This window comes from Scyliorhinus canicula, chromosome 10 (genome assembly GCF_902713615.1).
Source record: "Scyliorhinus canicula chromosome 10, sScyCan1.1, whole genome shotgun sequence".
NCBI lineage: Eukaryota > Metazoa > Chordata > Chondrichthyes > Carcharhiniformes > Scyliorhinidae > Scyliorhinus > Scyliorhinus canicula.
In genome coordinates this window covers 189365601-189382960 of record NC_052155.1, presented here as the reverse complement: position 1 = coordinate 189382960, position 17360 = coordinate 189365601, and the positions used below count along the sequence as shown (strand labels likewise).

Genomic DNA, 17360 nt, shown 5'->3' with positions numbered 1-17360 from the left:
CGCCCCCTTATTTTTCACTGGTGACCCCTAGTTCTAGATTCTTGCACAAAACTAGTGACCCCTAGTTTTAGATTCTCCTACATGAGATGGGAATGTGAGTGGTGAGGAGGATGTTAAGAGGCTTCAGGGCGATTTAGACAAGTTGAGTGAGTGAGAAAATACATGACAGCTGCAGTATAATGTGTATAAATGTAAAGTCATCCACTTCAGACTGAGAAATAGTGAGCTTTGCGAGCAGCGGGAGAGGCCACATCTGGAGGGAGGCAGAGGGAGCTTTAAACTTGAGAATTTGAAGCAGAGTGGGAAGAGGTGGTCTTTGCTTTTTCTCCTGGCTGTGTAACTTCTTCAGAGGGGCCTTGCCCTACTGCAGCTGAAGCTGCACGGGAGAGAGCTGATTGGTAAGTAGTGGGTAAGATCCGTAAGTCTTCACAACTTTTATCACTAATAGTTTGAAAATGCATTTCGTGGTTTATAATCTGTAAGGGCTACTGCTTACAAATTGCTTTGAGGTAATAAAGAGAGATATAAAAAAAAGTTACAAAAAAAATTAAATTTAAAAAAAAAAAATTAAAAACGAATTCATTTAAATTAGAGATGTAGGGTCAAGTGATATGGGAACTGGTGGACCCCCATTGTGGTTCCCAGTGACCATATCTGTAGTAAGTGTTGGTTGCTTGAGAAACTCTGACTCAGAGTTAATGAGCTGGATTCTGAGCTTCGGACCCTGCAACACATCCGGGGGGGGGGTTACTTGGACACCGAGTTCCAGGAGGCAGCCACACCCTTAAGAATAACTAACTTAAATTGGGCCAGTGGTCAGAGACAGGAGGGCGTGGCTGCAAGTGAAGCAGGTGGAGGGATCCAGGAGGTAGGATTTCAGGAGTCTCAGCCACTGTCCCTGTCTAATAGGTTTGAGATTCTTGCTCCCTGTTTGGACGAGAGCGGGGACTGCAGGGAGGATGAGCAAACTGACCACAACTCCGTGGTACAGGGAACCCGTTCAAGTGGGGGGAGACGGGGGGGAAGAAAATAAATGTGATTGTAATTGGGGATGTTATAGTTCGGGGCATTGACACTGTTCTCTGTGACCAGGATCGAGAATCCCGAAGGTTGTGTTGCCTGCCTGGTGCTCGGGTTTGGGATATCGTATCTGGGCTGCAGATGGAATTGGGAGTGGGAGGGTAAAGATCCAGTTATCGTGGTCCACTTGGGTATCAACAACATGGGTAGAACAAGGACAGAGGTTCTGCTAAGGGAGTATGAACAGTGAGGAGCTAAATTAATAATTTGTGGTATTCGTCTGGGTAAACCTTGTCTGAACTGCTCCCAAAGCATTTACATTCTTCCTTACATAAGGTGATCAAAACTCCAAATGTTGTACAACTGAAGTATAGCTTCCCTCCTGTTCTATTCAGATCCCTTCGCAATAAATGGGAACATTCTATTAGATTTCCTAATTATTATTATTATAATGTAGAGGTAACAAAAATGTGGATGAAATCAACTTGAGTAACCTGTTTTAAGGAACTGGTTATTTTATAGATCACTCCCTGCCCGAACCTCATAGTCCTGCACCTTGATCACACGCGGTGAGAACTCTCACATCGCAGCTCCCTCGAGGACCTTTTTTCAGAGTCTTTTTTGTGGGAATTTTATGTCTTGAAAACGTTTTCTACTGATTGCAAAGGATCCCTAATCCACCATAATTAAGAAAAAAGGAAATAAGCAGCCCGCGGAGCGACATTCAGCCTAGATTGTTTTTGGGGGGGGGGGTGTGTGAGTGAGAGAGAGAAACCAGTAGCAGTTTTTGCACCCAGGGAACAGGAGTTCTTGTCCTTTTCCCACGTGCATAAAGTCTTCCTTACCAGATCCCAAGCAGGATCGAGGCAACTCAAAACTGATGAAGCTTTGGAGGAATATCTGGAAAGTAGGACGAATCTCAAACGCGCAATAAAGAGGGCTAAAAGGGGTCATGAAATATCTTTGGCTAACAGGGTTAAGGAAAATCCCAAAGCCTTTTATTCGTATGTAAGGAGCAAGAGGATAACTAGAGAAAGGATTGGCCCACTCAAAGACAAAAGAGGGAATTTATGCGTGGACTCAGAGGAAATGGGTGAGATTCTTAATGAGTACTTTGCATCGGTATTCACAAAGGAGAGGGACAAGACAGATGTTGAGGCTAGGGATGGATGTTTAAATACTCTAGGTCAAGTTGTCATAAGGAAGGTGGAAGTTTTGGGTATTCTAAAAGACATTAAGGTGGACAAGTCCCCAGGACCGGATGGGATCTATCCCAGGTTACTGAGGGAAGAGAGGGTTGAAATAGCTGGGGCCTTAACAGATATCTTTGCAGCATCCTTGAGCACGGGTGAGGTCCCGGAGGACTGGAGAATTGTTAATGTTGTCCCTTTGTTTAAGAAGGGTAGCAGGGATAATCCAGGGAATTATAGACCTGTGAGTTTGACGTCAGTGGTAGGCAAACTGTTGGAGAAGATACTGAGGGATAGGATCTATTCACATCTGGAAGAAAATAGACTTATCAGTGATAGGCAGCATGGTTTTGTGCAGGGAAGGTCATGTCTTACAAACCTAATAGAATTCTTTGAGGAAGTGACAAAGTTAATTGATGAGGGAAGTGCTGTAGATGTCATATACATGGACTTTAGTAAGGTGTTTGATAAGGTTTCCCATGGCAGGTTGATGGCAAAAGTGAAGTTGTATGGGGTTCAGGGTGTACTAGCTAGATGGATAAAGAACTGGCTGGGCAACAGGAGACAGAGAGTAGTGGTGGAAGGGAGTGTCTCAAAATGGAGAAGGGTGACTAGTGGTGTTCCACAGGGATCCGTGCTCGGACCACTGTTATTTGTGATCTACATAAATGACCTGGAGGAAGGTATAGGTGGTCTGATTAGCAAGTTTCCAGATGATATTAAGATTGGTGGAGTTGCAGATAACGAGGAGGACTGTCAGAGAATACAACAAAATATAGATAGATTGGAGAGTTGGGCAGAGAAATGGCAGATGGAGTTCAATCCAGGCAAATGTGAGGTGATGCATTTTGGAAGATCAAATTCAAGAGCGGACTATATGGTCAATGGAAGGGTCTTGGGGAAAATTGATGTACAGAGAGATCTGGGAGTTCAGGTCCATTGTACCCTGAAGGTGGCAACGCAGGTTGATAGAGTGGTCAAGAAGGCATACAGCATGCTTTCCTTCATCGGACGGGGTATTGAGTACAAGAGTAGGCAAGTCATGTTACAGTTGTATAGGACTTTGGTTAGGCCACATTTGGAATACTGCGTGCAGTTCTGGTCGCCACATTACCAGAAGGATGTGGATGCTTTGGAGAGGGTGCAGAGGAGGTTCACCAGGATGTTGCCTGGTATGGAGGGTGCTAGCTATGAAGAAAGGTTGAGTAGATTAGGATTGTTTTCGTTGGAAAGACGGAGGTTGAGGGGGGACCTGATTGAGGTCTACAAAATTATGAGAGGGATGGACAGGGTGGATAGCAACAAGCTTTTCCCAAGAGTAGGGGTGTCAGTTACAAGGGGTCACGATTTCAAGGTGAGAGGGGGAAAGTTTAAGGGAGATGTGCGTGGAAAGTTTTTTACGCAGAGGGTGGTGGGTGCCTGGAACGCTTTGCCAGCGGAGGTGGTAGAGGCGGGCACGATAGCATCATTTAAGATGCATCCAGACAGGTATATGAACGGGCGGGAACAGAGGGAAGTAGACCTTGGAAAATAGGAGACAGGTTTAGAGAAAGGATCTGGACCGGCGCAGGCTGGGAGGGCCGAAGGGCCTGTTCTTGTGCTTTAATTTTCTTTGTTCTTCTCCGGGATTGACCTTAAATTTAGAGTACCCAATTCAATTTTTTCCAATTAAGGGGCAATTTAGCTTGGCCAATCCATCTGCCGTGCACATCTTTGGCTGGTGCATGAAAGGCCCTGACCTGCCCACCTAATCCTACTTGTCAGCACTTGACCCATAGCCTTGAATGTTATGACGTGCCAAGTACTCATCCAGACTGGGACGTCTTTAAATGACATGAAGCAACCCACCTCTACCACCCTCTCAGGCAGTGCGTCCCAGACCGTCACCACCCTCTGGGTAAAACATTTTTCTTAAAATCCCCCCTAAACCAACCACCCCTCACTTTAAACTTGTGTGCCCTTGTAACTGACCCTTCAACTAAAGGGAACAGCTGCTCCCTATCCACCCTGTCCATGCCCCTCATAATCTTGTCCACCTCAGTCTGGTCGCCCCTCAGTCTTCTCTGCTCCAGAGAAAACAACCCAAGCCTATCCAACCTCTCTTTATAACTTAAATGTTCCATCCCGGGCAACATCCTGGTGAATCTCCTCTGCACCCCCTCCAGTGCAATCACATCCTTCCTATAATGTGGTGACCAGAACTGCACACAGTACTCCAGCTGTGGCCTCACCAAAGTCCTATACATCTCCAACATGACCTCCCTGCTTTTGTAATCCCTGCTCCAATTGATAAAAGTGAGTAACCCATATGATTTTTCACCATCTTGTTAACCAGCCCTTCTGCCTTCAGAGACCGATGGCCAAACATGCCAAGGTCCCTTTGTTCCTTGGAACTTCCCAGTGTCAGACCTTTCATAGTATACGTCCTTGTTCAATTACTTGTTCCATAGTATATCACCTCACACTTATCAGGGTTAAATTACATCTGCCACTTATCCGCCCATTTTACCTTTCCGTCCATATCTTTCTGTAACCCAAAACACTCAACCTTACTGCTAGCCACCAGGGGCTGGTTTAGCACACTGGGCTAAAGAGCTGGCTTTGAAAGCAGACAAAGGCAGGCCAGCAGCACGGTTCAATTCCCGTACCAGCCTCCCCGAACAGGCGCCGGAAAGTGGCGACTAGGGGCTTTTCACAGTAACTTCACTGAAGCCTACATGTGACAAGAAATTTTCATTTCATTAACCACCCAGCCTACCTTTGTGTCATCCGCAAACTCACCAATCCTAACCAATAGGTAATCATCTATGTCATTTATATGAATAACAAACACTAGGGAGCGCAACACGGATCCCTGTGGTACCCCACTGGTCACTGGCTTCCAGACATTAAAGCAGCCGTCTGTCATCACCCTCTGTCTACTATTCCCAAGTCACTTAAAGCGGACGACCAGACATGTTTCATTTACTGCCAACAGTTATCGGCTAATGTGCGGCGACTATTGAATGTTGTTCTTTCGTCCTCTCTGGCTTCCGAACTCCAAGTGATTGTGTCTCTGGATGTGAAGAAGGCGTTTGACAGGGTGGAATGGGAATACCTCTGAGGCCTTTGGGAGGTTTGGTCTTGGACAAAAGTTCATTTATGGATTTGGCTGCTATAGACTGCCCCTATGGTCCATATTTGGCTGCTATAGACTGCCCCTATGGTCCATATTTGGCTGCTATAGACTGCCCCTATGGTCCATATTTGGCTGCTATAGACTGCCCCTATGGTCCATATACGCACCAGGCCTCAAGCTTGGGTTATTTCTCCTAAAGTATGGGTACCAGGCAGGGTTGTCCCTTGTCACCACTCCTGTTTGCCCTACCGGTTGAGCCGTTAGTGATAGCACTGAGATCCTCGGATAAATGGCAGGGGAGAGAGGGAACATAGGGGGTCCCCAAATACCGATGACCAGCTACTGTATATTACGGACCCAGTCTCCTTTATGGATGAAATAATGAAGCTACTCGGAGCTTTGGCTCCTTTTCTGGAGAAGAGTGAATATTTTCCGGTTAACCCCGCAGGAAGGGCAACTAATTTGGGGATATTATCATTTCGCCTTACCAGAGGCAACTTTTAGTTGATGGGACAGGAAGGGCCTTGGGAGTTTTGGGAATCTTTTTGCAGTGGGACGGCTTGCTTTCGGGGCTTTATCAATAAGGTTTTAACTCCCGGGGATTAACCTGTTCTGTTATCTCCAGGTGTGTGATTTTGTCCGACAGGCTTTTCTCACATTCCCCTTGGCTCCGCAGCCCTCCTTGTTGAGTAGGATCCTATTATTTGTGGGGTCTGGCAGTGGGAGCATTTCCAATCTCTATGGGCAAATCCCATCATCGGAGGTGGTCCCCCTGGATGAAGTACAGGCAAATTGCGAGGGAGAACTGGGACCTATTTTAGATGGGGAAGTGTGGTGTGCGACCCTTCGCAAGGTGAACTCCACGTCCTCCTGTGCATGACAGTCTAATCCAGCTCGCTGTAGTACATCAGGCTCACTTAACTAAAGGTAGGTTGAGCAGTTTCTTTGCAGGGGTGGAGGACGGGTGTGAGCGGTGTTCTTTGGGACCTGCGAATCACACCCACATGTTTTGGTCGTGTCCCAGTCTCCGTCTTTAGCACCATGTCAGCAATTCTTAACATTTATCTGGAGCCTTGTCCTTTGGTGTCTGTTTTTGGGGTATCTGACTCGCAGGGGTTGCTGACGGGGGTGAAGGCCTTTGCCTCGTTGATAACCCGGAGGTGAGTTCTGCTGGGATGGAGATTTGCTGTTCCACCCAGTGGGTGACGTTATGGAATTTCTACATCGAGAGAAGGTAAAGTGCATCTTTAGGGGTTCAGTCAGGGAGTTCTACCTGACGTGGTGGCCATTCGTTTCCGACTTCAAAGAGTTAATCACCTTCAAATGTTCGGAGGGGCGATTGGGTCAGTTATTAATTTTCATGGGGGGAAGGGGGTTCTTTCCTGGGTGGGTTTTATAGAATCATGGAATCTACAGCACTGAGTCAGGCCCTTCGGCCCAAACTGGTCCGTGCCAACCAAAAAACCCATCTAAGCTAACCCCATTTACCTGCATTTGGCCCATATCCCTCTAAACCTTTCCTATCCATGTATCTGTCCAAATGCCTTTTAAATGTTGTCAATGTCGCTGCCTCAACCACTTCCTCCGGCAGCTCATTCCACATACATATCACCCTCTGTGTAAAAAGTTGCTCCTCAGGTTCCCAGTAATTCTCTCTCTTAACTTAAACCTTTGCCCTCTAGTTCTCCATTCCCCAAACCTGGGAAAAAGACAGAGCATTCACCCTATTCATGCCTCTCATGATCTTATCCACCTCTATAAGATCACCCCTCAGTCTCAAGAAAAAAGTCCCAACCTGTCCAATCTCTCCCTGTAACTCAGTCCCTTGAGTCCCGGCAACATCCTTGTTAATCTCTTCTGCATTCTCCAGCAAGACGGCCAAAACTGAACACAATACTCCAGGTGCGGTCTCACCAACGTCCTGTACAACTGCAACATAACTTCCCAACTTCTATACTCAATTCACTGGCTGGTGAAGGCCAGCATACCAAAAGCCTTCTTCATCAACCTATCTACCTGTGCCTCCACCTTCAGAGAACCGTGCACCTGAACTCCAAGGTCCCTCTGTTCCATGATACTCCCCAAGGCCCTGCCATTCACCGTGAAAGTCCAACCTTGACTTGACTACCGAAATGCAACACCTCACACTTATCTGTATTGAACTACATTTGCCATTTCTCGGCCCACTTCCCCAGCTGATCAAGATCCTGCTGCAATTTTTGATAACCTTCCTCACTGTCTACAATACCACCTATTTTAGTGTCACGTGTATAGTTTTGTATAGTTTGTTCATTTTTTTTTACTAACATAATATTGTAATGTCCGCTTTTCCATGTTGTGTACTTTATATGTTTGTTGCAAATTAAAACTCTTTAATAAAAATATTTTATAAAATAAGATAATGGCCAATTCTCCTAACCTGTGCACCTTTAGACTGTGGGAGGAAACCGGAGCACCTGGAAGAAACCCACACAGACACGGGGAGAGTGTGCAAACTACACACAGACAGTCACGCATGGCCAGAATCGAACCCGATTCCCTGGCGCTGAGGCAGTAGTGCTAACCACTGGGCCACCGTGCTGCCCTATATATAGAAATAGTTGCATTTTTAAAGAATTCAATTAAAGTTCAGAAAATGCTGCAATATTTTTTCCCCTCTTCCAAATTGCTGCATCTAACAAGTGCTTTCATTTGGGGATTTTCTTTCAAAAGGAAAATAGCCTGCTCAAGCTTTAGAGATAAAGCTGCATTTCAGCGTTTCATGCCTAACATTGGTTTGTATGCCGGTTTTCGAGTTGGCTCGATGTGAATGCCAATGGTTGCTTTGTGGTTTCCCCTTCCAAAAAGTTGCATATTCCTTGTAATGCTTTTGTGGGAATATTTTTCCATGTCTCTTAACACCGAACAAGACAAAACAAATATTCAAGGTAGTATCTTGATTTTTTAAGAATAATATTAAGGAAAAACGATGCAGCTGCAATTCATTGTTTTAATGTTCACCAAAAATAAATGTACTTGAATTGAAACTGCTGTTGTGGTTCAGCGTTTAAGACCTTGATTAACTGATTGTTGCACTTCTGTTTAACTTCCCAGCTGGCAACCTGTCATTGATCACATCGACAGCAAATTTGAAGATTACCTTAATGCCGAGTCCCGTGTTAACCGGCGCCAGATGCCAGACAGCAGAGTCCATTGCTGCTTATACTTTATTGCTCCTTCAGGACATGGGTTGGTGAAAGATTTTTTTTTAATGTGTTTGTTGAAGCTTTTATATCTTATACACTGTACATTTGGTCAGGATATGCGAGTCAGTTACAATATACAAGCCACTTTCCTCTGTACTGATCCACCCCTCCATTTCTTGGTTCAGGGCCTTTTCCTGGGTCACTTACTGTACAATGGGCAGTTATCTGCTATTTACATGTGTGTGGTATGTTCCCCTACCCTTCTCTTTCTCTCTCTCTCTCTTTTTCTCTCTCTCCTCTCTCTCTCTCTCTCTCCTCTCTCTCTCTCTCTCTCTCCTCTCTCTCTCTCTCTCTCTCTCTCTCCCCTCTTCTCCCCCCCCCCCAATCGTTTGGCCTCCCCCCTTTCTCCTTTTCCACCCATACCCAAATCCTGTCTTTGGGGGTACTGTATCTTGTGGCCTTATTCTGGGGTCCCCGACCTCTGTATCGGCCGCTTTCCAGTCTTCCCTTTTTCTCTGGCCCCCCGCACCTCCCTGTCCCCTATGGTCCCATTGGCTCTCGTGTGTTCTCTTCTCCCCCCCCTCTATTGGCTGTTAGCCTCAAACAGGCCCTGGAACAAGTTGGTGAATGGCCTCCACGCTTTGTGGAAGTCATTCCCTGACTACTGGATTGGGAACTTGATCTTCTCCATGTGCAGAAATTCGGATAGGTGTGTCAGCCAGTCTGCAGCTGTGGATGGTGCTACTGATCGCCAGCCTAGGGAAGCAAAGGTGTCAGCCCTCTTCCCATGAATAATTCCTGCTGGTATCGGACCAAACGTGTGGGTGTAGTTGGCCGGACCTCCCTGGCACCATTCACATTTGTCCTCACCTCCGGGAAGAACCTGCTCAATCGAGTTCTTGGCGGGTGCATAAGGCTGAGCCTTGTGTATGAGGGAGGTGGAGTTGGCCCTGCCCAATGCTTCGCCCCAGAGTCCCCACCTTATTTCCAGCCCTAGCTATTCCTCCCGTTTTCCCCTTTCTAATAGTCGTCGTCCATACAGGTCTCCAGTTTCACTTTCCCAGACTGTCTGTGTCCAGTAACTCCTCGAGCAATTTGCTTCTCGGGGTCTGTGGGTAAGCTGTCGTCTCCTTGCGGAGAGAGGTTTTGACCCGTAGATGTTTGATAGTTCCGGTCTCTCTCAATTCCTCTCGGGCCGTGTCCAACCTCCATATGGTGCGTTGGGCATGGCCCATCTCCAGTCTCCACATCCATGTAATGTGGAGCATGGTCGAAGATTACAATTGCGGAGTATTCTGCTCTGACTATCTCTGGAAGCACCGATTTTCCCACTACAAAAGAAGTCTATGCAGGTGTAGACCCTGTGTACTGGCAAGAAAAATTTGTATTTCTTCTCTTCAGGGCACATGAACTGCCATGGGCCCACCACACCCATCTGTTCCATAAACATTCCCAGTTCTCTAGCCATGCTTGTCGAATTCCCCGTTCTGGGGTTCGAAGTGTCTGTCAGTGGGTCCTGAACACAGTTAAAGTCTCTCTCTGTCTTTCTGTCTCTCTCTCTGTCTCTCTCTCTCTCTCTCTCTCTCTCTCTCCTCTCTCTCTCTCTCTCTCTCTCTCTCGCTCTCTCTCTCTCTCTCTCTCTCTCTCTCTCTCTCTTTCCTCCCTCCCATCCTCTCTCTCTTACCTCCTCCCTCCTCCTTCCCCTCAATGATCTCAGCCACCTCTGGTGGGGCAGTAAAATGATGTTCTTTGCCCTGATATGTTACACAGAGCCTGGCTGGGAATAGCATCCCAAATCTGACCTTGTTTTTTATATAGGGCCGACTTTGCAGGATTAGATTCCACGCTGCGCTTTGCCAGGTCCGCCCCAATGTCCTGTTTGACCCTGATTTTTTTGTCCCTCCCAGTTGCATACCTTCATTTGTCTAGCCCAGTGATGGATCCTTTGCCTGCCCTGGTGCCTGTGCAGCTTGGCTATTATTGCCCTTGGCTGCTCCCTGGCCTTGGGCTTGCGGCTTGGGCAAACTGCCCACCCCACTAGGTTGCCCAGCATTTGGGCCACATAGTCGGTTGGGTCCCTGCCTTCGATTCCCTCTGCAGGGCCCACTATTCTGATGTTCTGCTGCCTCGACTGATTCTCTTCGTCCACGACCTTCCCTTGCAGGCTCCCCTGGGTCGCCACCAACCTCTTGATCTCGGCCTCCATGGTGACTATTCGGTCACTCTGGTCTATCGATGCCTTTTCCAGCTCCCATATCGTGCTTCCCTGGGCTTCCGGCCTCGTTCCCATGCCGTTGAAAGCCACCTGTTCGTTGGCTAGCACCACTGCTACCTTGGCTGCCGCCATTATCTCAGCCTTGATGTTATCTCGCATCGCTTTCTGTTCCATGGTGAGGAATGTCTTCCACCATCATCTGGCGGGGGGTGGGGATGGGATGGGGGAGGGGGGTCAAAAGTGCCTATTTTGTTGTATTATGGAGGAGAGCCACCTGATGTGGGACTGCTCAGCAGTCACATCCCTGTCACCAGAAGTCTAGTAAATGAGTTTACACGGTCACAAATATTGGCTAAATGTTAGCTAGTGTCGAATCCATTCTAGGTTTAACTGTTCTTGCAATTAAGTCCAGAGTTTACTGATTATCTTTACCACTGACAAATCGCATAAATAAACCCTTCCAAATTTTAAATAACCTAGGAATTAAAAGCTAGGAACAGGCCTCATGACCCGACCATGTGTCTGCTTATTCTTCTCATCAGCAGAATCCTAGATCCATATACCTGACTTGTTGCACACTGTTATTGCTTTTCTTTCTGCCACCTCTTGAACTTGTTCTTCAATGTTGACATGGCCTCGATGTCAATCACAAACTCTGGCAGTGGCTCCCCACCCACTTGTAAAGTATTTTTTCTGCTCTCAATCCCAAATATTTTAGCTATTTTTTCCCCATCCTAGCTGCCCCACTCACTGGAAATGGTCTGTTTCTATCTGTTTTGTCTTGTCCCATCAAACAATTCTCCCAAAATACACCTTCATCGCCTCTGTTCCAAAGAAAAAATGTTTCACGTCTGTCTTTGTACGAGGATAAACAGCACACAGGAGGCAACTGCGGATTGCTCGGGTTTTATGTAGGTTCAACATTGCGTCGTAACTTATTCTCCAGACCTGCTCTACCCAAAGCCCCATTAGCTTTTTGTTTAAGATTTCATCCACTTGAGGTACCGCTTTTAATGTCTTGTGAGCCTAAACCCTGTTTGTTGTATTAATTTAAGTTTTTATTGTGTGAGAACATTTGTGTCCGGATGCAAAAGATAATTCACAAATCAATTTGTTTGATTTACCGATCAATCCTCTAGTTCCCTGATATATATGCACTTCTCTTGTCTTAATGGAACATCTGTTTACTTTTGGAAGTTGTGATTTGAAATGCTGTCTTAATTTAAAGTTGTGCTTTCTACACCAAAGTCTTAAGAACTCAATATTTGAGCTTAAAGAAAAACATTCTTTGGGTTAATTTTCTTAAATGTTCGGTCAAGAAGTTCAATGCTGCTCACATCTGAAAGTGACTGACTGCTTTAATATATATGAGTCTATATCCACGTCCAGAGGAGTCCAGCCCAGTGGGAAATTGACTGCACTGCTTAATGGTCCTGAACCCATTGATATGCTTCCTTTCTCCAACCTTGACTGTAGGACAGATCTCTTAATCTGCACTTCCAGGCAGCTCACAGAATTGTAACTGCACGGTAGCACAAGTGGATAGCACTGTGGCTTCACAGCGCCAGGGTCCCAGGTTCAATTCCCTGCTGGGTCACTGTGCGGAGTCTGCACGTTCTCCCCGTGTGTGCGTGGGTTTCCTCCAGGTGCTCCGGTTTCCTCCCACAGTCCAAAGACGTGCAGGTTAGGTGGATTGGCCATGATAAATTGCCCTTAGTGTCCAAAAAGGTTAGGAGGGGTTATTGGGTTACGGGGATAGGGTGGAAGTGAGGGCTTAAGTGTGTCAGTGTAGACTCGATGGGCCATATGGCCTCCTTCTGCACTGTATGTTCTATGTTCTTATGACATTGGTGGTTTCTTTAAATTTATCAATGTGCTGAACTTTTATTTGTAATCTTATTGTTGGAACATAAACCATGTCAGAAATGGCTGGAGTGTGGCTTTTCTGTTGCACTTTGGGCCCACCAAATCGAAACCAGCTACATAGCAGTGGATTAGAATGTCCATATCAGGAAAACATAAAATTTTCCTGGTACAAATTAATACAGCTTCGCATTGCCAGTGTAGCTGCTTTCTATCTCTTATTTATCTCTGCTCTGGTGGGTGTACAACTGTGGGTTTGCAGTATATTTATATTGGGTCTTCCATGCTGTTTAATGGTTTTTGTGAATGAGTGGATTAACGCTTGTATGAATTCAACTGGCATAAAAATCTGGCAGCTGTAAGAAAAACATTTTGTTTTACATCGTCTCTGAAAGCTGGACAGCTCTGACATTGAATTAACGACGAGTGTACACGGCACCAACTACGAGAGTACACGGCATCTGATACCCCTTGTGGTGTATGCAGCCACATATTTTCAACAGGGGATGCAATTTCATCAAGAGTGGTAACTACCTGTTACCAAGGAGACTTGATAACTCTTGAATAAGTTCCTGATGTCGAACTACATCATATTCAGCAATAACTACAGCCAATTCAATGGAATAAACTTTGGTCAGCTTTTTTTACTTGCTCTAGATGAGACAGGCTAAATAGATACTTTTCGCAAAAGGATTGATGCCAAAATGAGTTTGTATCCGCTTTACATTTCACTAGGCCTTATTTTAACATCAGCTGAGAGGAGGCTGCAGACTCCCAAATGTTAACTACTTGGGGGGGGGGGGGGGTGCTGACCTTCATGACATGTTTTTAGGAGTGCTCATTGTGGAGAGAACATGCTACACCTAGAAGGCTATTTGGCAGATTTCTCAACGTTTGACAATTGTATGGCATGAATGGTAAACATATCTGATGTCTTTGTTTTGAGTTTGTTTCACACATACTTCCACTGATGGCTGATAATCAGTTTGCTAATTTGCATGTTATATTTCTACAGACTAAAGCCGTTGGATATTGAATTTATGAAACGCCTACATGAAAAGGTCAATATCATACCACTCATAGCCAAAGCAGACACCCTCACTCCTGAAGAATGCCAGCAATTTAAGAGACAGGTGAGAAGACAGTTGGTTGTGGTTTTGAGAATATTGTCTGCTGCTGGAAGGTGTGCTTGGCCACACGGTATTAGTTTTTTAATAAAGTACTTTGTACAGTACATCCATTGTAGCTGACATATTGATTAATGGGACTTACTGTTAGAAGCAAGAGTCGCAAAATAATTCATCAATGCGTGTACAGTTTCAGCCAAAACACAAACACTGATGAACTTTTATTCATCTTCATGCATCCTATTATAGTCGAACAAATAACTTGCACAACCGTCTGCAAGTGCTATCCGGCTTTTATAATGAACAAGGTTCTAGAGAATCTTGTAGATATTTAAATCCCAATATCTTCAATTCTGCAGAGATAGAACTCCAGTTTAACTTGGGGCAGTTTGAAATTCCTAGTGAATCTTAGGGGAACATTACAAAGCTGAACGGTTGTTGTAAAGCAGGAAGTTAACAAGATGCCAAGAACTTAGTTGGCTGTTTTAAATAGCCAGTACACTTGCTATTTTTGATGAAATTGTGCAGCACAAAAAAGGAGAGGGGGAGTGGGGAGGGGGGTGCATTGAGCCCTTGGTCCCTATGCCAGCTCCTGGCTAGAGCTATCCAATTCATTCCACTGTCCTGTTGCAAGTTACTCTTCAATCTGATTCCATTATCCTTTTGGGCAGCATATTCTAGATCACAGCAACTTCTATATTGAAATAATGTTGAATTTTGTTTTTGAAAAATTCTCCAACTAATTTTACAGGTGATGAGAGAAGTCCAGGAACATAAAATAAAGATCTATGAATTTCCAGAAACCGATGATGAAGAAGAAAACAAGTTGGTAAAAAAGGTTAAGGTAGTGTATCAATGGAGATATTAATTCCAGCGCACTCCCCATATTAATAAAGTGAATAGAGCCTTCCCGAGAGAGAGAAACTTTAATGACAACTTTTTGAACTTTTAATATCAGTGGAAGCATCATTTCACATTGATGGGAACATTTGAGGAAGTGTAAAACTTTTACACTGAGTTTTGAAAAATGGATCCATATTTTGAAGAAAAGCCTGCCACCAATAACTGAGTACATTTCAGTGGTGACAGACCAGTGCTGCAAATGACATCTTACTGCAGGGTTTTCATTCTGTAAACACAATTGCACTCATTGTAGAGCAACTTAAACTATGGAATTACATGTTCAGTTTGGCAAATATGCAACTAATTTTTGCATTCCGTAAATTGGCCTTAATACTTTTATCGATGGGTTAAAAATCCATGTTGTGGTTTCAGCTCGAGTGTAAATTGAATAGGACCTGAGAAGCATGCAATTTTTTAAAAAAGCTGCAGAAGATTCAAGTCACGGGGGACATTTCCAGCCACCTGGTTATCCCAGATAGTGGATATGAGGAAAGCCAAAAGAACAATAGTCGCAATGCAGTGTGTGATAGCAAAACAGGTAGAGGAGAAAAGACTGATAAATGGGCCCTAGTTGTAAATCAATGGAATAAATAAATCATGTAAATTTTGAAATGGAGCCAAAAATAGTGTTTAAAAACAGGAGCTTAAATTTGGCATTAGTTGCACCCTGCCCAAATGCCTTTAGCAAGGAGAAATAACTACAGCATCAGATGTAAGCAGCAGAATGGACTCTCAGTACAGCTTGCTTGAAGTTGACAGGAGATTCTCTGCTTACTTTCTAGTGGAGATGATGGTGTGTTACCTTTAAGTATTCCCTGAGGTGTGCATTGTGCTGTCATTGTGTAACAATGGGGAGGGAGTATAATACATCTTGGTGCTGCAGACAGGCCACATGCCCAGAACAGAGAGAAACCCAAAATCAAATTGGTGAGGGGGGATTTCCTTGCCTGAGATCGGACAAAATGGGGAACGGGAGGAAGCAGGCGAATGCAATATTGGGAGACAGCATTGCTTTAGTCAGCAACTATTTGCCACCAAACATCTGGAAAGATGTGATTTCTTGTGCTCAAAAATTAATTTTTAAAGATTGCTTTTTAAAATAATATCGCAAAGCAATCAGAAAACTATTTCTAAAATCAATGATTTACAAAATGATCAAATATCAATCCTTAACTATTTTAAAGGTGCCTTTTTTAAGCACATGGGCATCCATGTTACATCTTCAAAGCCTCACTCTGCCATAGTGCTAAAATATTGCTAGTGATTTAAATAACCAGACATCTGTTGAGTTATCAAAGATGGTTAAGTTTGAATTAATGAAATAGCAATATACCAGTGAGAAACCTGAAGTTGGCTGATATTTAAGCAAATGAATGTTCCCTCACACTCACAATTAATATCCATTAATTAGCAAGTACACAGCACCAAGCTAATTTCTCGGAACATATCCTGTTCTTTGTCTGCTTTGCTCGCTTGTCTCAGTTTTATTATCTGAGACCAGTCCTCCATGTTGTTGGTAAGATCTGGTTAGGGACCAACAGCATTTTGTTTAAAGTAGACATAGTTTGCGATGCAAGACACTTACCAAGAGAATAAAGCCACATGATTCTTCAGGTTTTGAAAAAACTAAACTAAACTTTATTATACAATGTCAGAAAGACAAACAACTTACATTATCTATTGTATGCTGTAACGTTCAGGGTAAATGTGAATTAACAGACCAACTGTAGTCAAACAAAGCACTGCACAATGAAAAGCAAATGTAAGCCAGACAAATACCATAGATTTCTCAGCAGCCCACCCAGATGTCAGTAAACACTGAATCATCTCGTTGAAACTCTTGTTTCCCTCCTAAGGGACTCCAAAATGTTCACGTTTTCAAAGATCAAGCCCCTTAATTCCTTCAAAGCCACTCCAACTCAGGCTGTCTCAAAGACTGCACGCCTCCCAGGGTTTCAATCCAGTTTCCAAAGATTCAGTTCCCCTGGATTTGCCGTTGTGTACTCCAGCCTCAACCTGTGTATTTAATAATAATAATCTTTAGTGTCACAAGTAGGCTTACATTAACACTGCAGTGAAGTTACTCTGAAAATCCCCTAGTCGTCACACTCCGGCACCTGTTCGGGTACACAGAAGGACAATTCAGAATGTCCAATTCACCTAACGTCTTTCAGGACTTGTGGGAGGAAACCGGAGCACCCGGAGGAAACCTACGCAAACACGGGGAGAATGTGCAGATTCCGCACAGTGACCCAAGCTGGGTATCGAACCTCCCTGGCGCTGTGAAGCAACAGTGCCACACACTGTGCTACCCTGATCTCCTAGCTGGCTAGCTTCACTGGACTGGCACTGCCCTTGAATTTCTCCAATCTCCTTAGTTACACCAAGCTTTAAATGGCTCCTAAGACCTAACTCTTCCAGCACAGCCTCCTTCTGCACTGTATATCCTATGATAGCCAGTGACCGTTTTCCAATTCTCAGCTCCACAGGACTTAGCCCTAACCGCACAGAGCTAATCAAATGGCTTCTGGGACTTCTGAGCCTCAGCTACACACAGACCGCTAACAGCGACACTTTTGCTGCCTGGAGCCTGCTAATAGCAGCACCGTTTCAGTATGGCATTTTCCCCTGTTGAAGAACACTCATGACCAGAGCAAGTGTATAGATAAATTAAAACCCTAGAACTTTGTTAAACTCCACCCATCATCTCCTCGGCATTAAATGCTGCTAAATTAATTG

General features: G+C 44.7%; 1 protein-coding gene across 4 annotated transcripts in view; it reads left to right on the top strand.

The window, feature by feature from the left end:
- Positions 1-17360, top strand: part of LOC119972863 (septin-7) — a 224269-nt gene that overhangs the window by 170266 nt on the left and 36643 nt on the right. For all 4 annotated transcript variants that reach the window (XM_038810371.1, XM_038810372.1, XM_038810374.1 and 1 more), the window contains 3 exons: positions 8422-8556; positions 13607-13724; positions 14470-14562. In XM_038810371.1, the coding sequence (XP_038666299.1) occupies positions 8422-8556; positions 13607-13724; positions 14470-14562 (346 nt within the window). The remainder of the gene's footprint in view (positions 1-8421; positions 8557-13606; positions 13725-14469; positions 14563-17360) is intronic.